Source organism: Penaeus monodon, chromosome 25 (genome assembly GCF_015228065.2).
Source record: "Penaeus monodon isolate SGIC_2016 chromosome 25, NSTDA_Pmon_1, whole genome shotgun sequence".
Taxonomy (NCBI): domain Eukaryota; kingdom Metazoa; phylum Arthropoda; class Malacostraca; order Decapoda; family Penaeidae; genus Penaeus; species Penaeus monodon.
Genome location: NC_051410.1, coordinates 36,036,289 through 36,037,134, shown reverse-complemented (window position 1 = coordinate 36,037,134; position 846 = coordinate 36,036,289). Strand labels below are relative to the sequence as shown.

At 50.4% G+C, this 846-nt stretch overlaps 1 protein-coding gene across 1 annotated transcript in view; it reads right to left on the bottom strand.

The window, feature by feature from the left end:
• The window catches only part of LOC119589380 (cubilin-like), a 70,980-nt gene that overhangs the window by 30,964 nt on the left and 39,170 nt on the right, over nt 1–846 (bottom strand). The window contains exon 39 of the mRNA XM_037937998.1: nt 335–493. Coding sequence (XP_037793926.1) covers nt 335–493 — 159 coding nt within the window. The remainder of the gene's footprint in view (nt 1–334; nt 494–846) is intronic.

The following is an 846-nucleotide window of genomic DNA, read 5'->3' as shown; positions in this document are numbered from 1 at the left end:
ACCCCCCTCCCCACAAAAAAACTACCTCCCTTACCCCTCTGTCTATCTTTTCCGGTTACCCTGTTACTCCGTTCCTTCGTTACCCCGTTACCCCTTTACCCTGTTCCTTCGATACCCCGTTCCCTCGTTACCCTGTTCCCTCGTTACCCCGTTCCTTCGATACCCCGTTCCCTCGTTACCCCGTTCCCTCATTACCTTGTTCCTTCATTACCCCGTCCCCTTGTTACCCTGTTCCTGTGTTACCCATTCCCTCGTTACCCTGTTCCTTCGTGATCCCTTTCCCTCGTTACCCCATTACCCGTCTCTCCAAGTAATCTCCCAGCGGCTTCCTTACTTGGTGCGATGTGGGCCGTGAACCCTCTCCTAGTAACGGAATGGTCGGTGATGAAGGTGAGTTTCAAGTAGCGGCCGCTGGACTTGAAAAATTTCTCAGACCACTGCGACCGACGGCAGAGCGTGCGGGTTAGGTTCCATGTCTGCCGGCCTTCAACGCCTGGGGAAGCGAAGGATGGGATGAAATAGAGAGAAAAGACGAAAGATGGAATTGGAAGATAGGGAGAAGCGAAAAATAAAAAAGATCTTTGAGCAACGTAATCGACGGCAGAACGAATGGTTAGGTTCCACGTCTGCCGGCCTTCCACGCATGAGGAAATCGAAGGATGGGATGAAATAGAGAGAAAACACGAAAGAAATTGAAAGATAGGAAGAGAGAAAAGGAAGAAGCGAAAAATAAAAAGATCTTTGAGCAATGTAATCGACGGCTGAACGAAGGGTTAGGTTCCATGTCTGCCGGCCTTCCACGTCTGGGGAATCGAAGAATGGGATGAACTAGAGAAAACCTGGGAG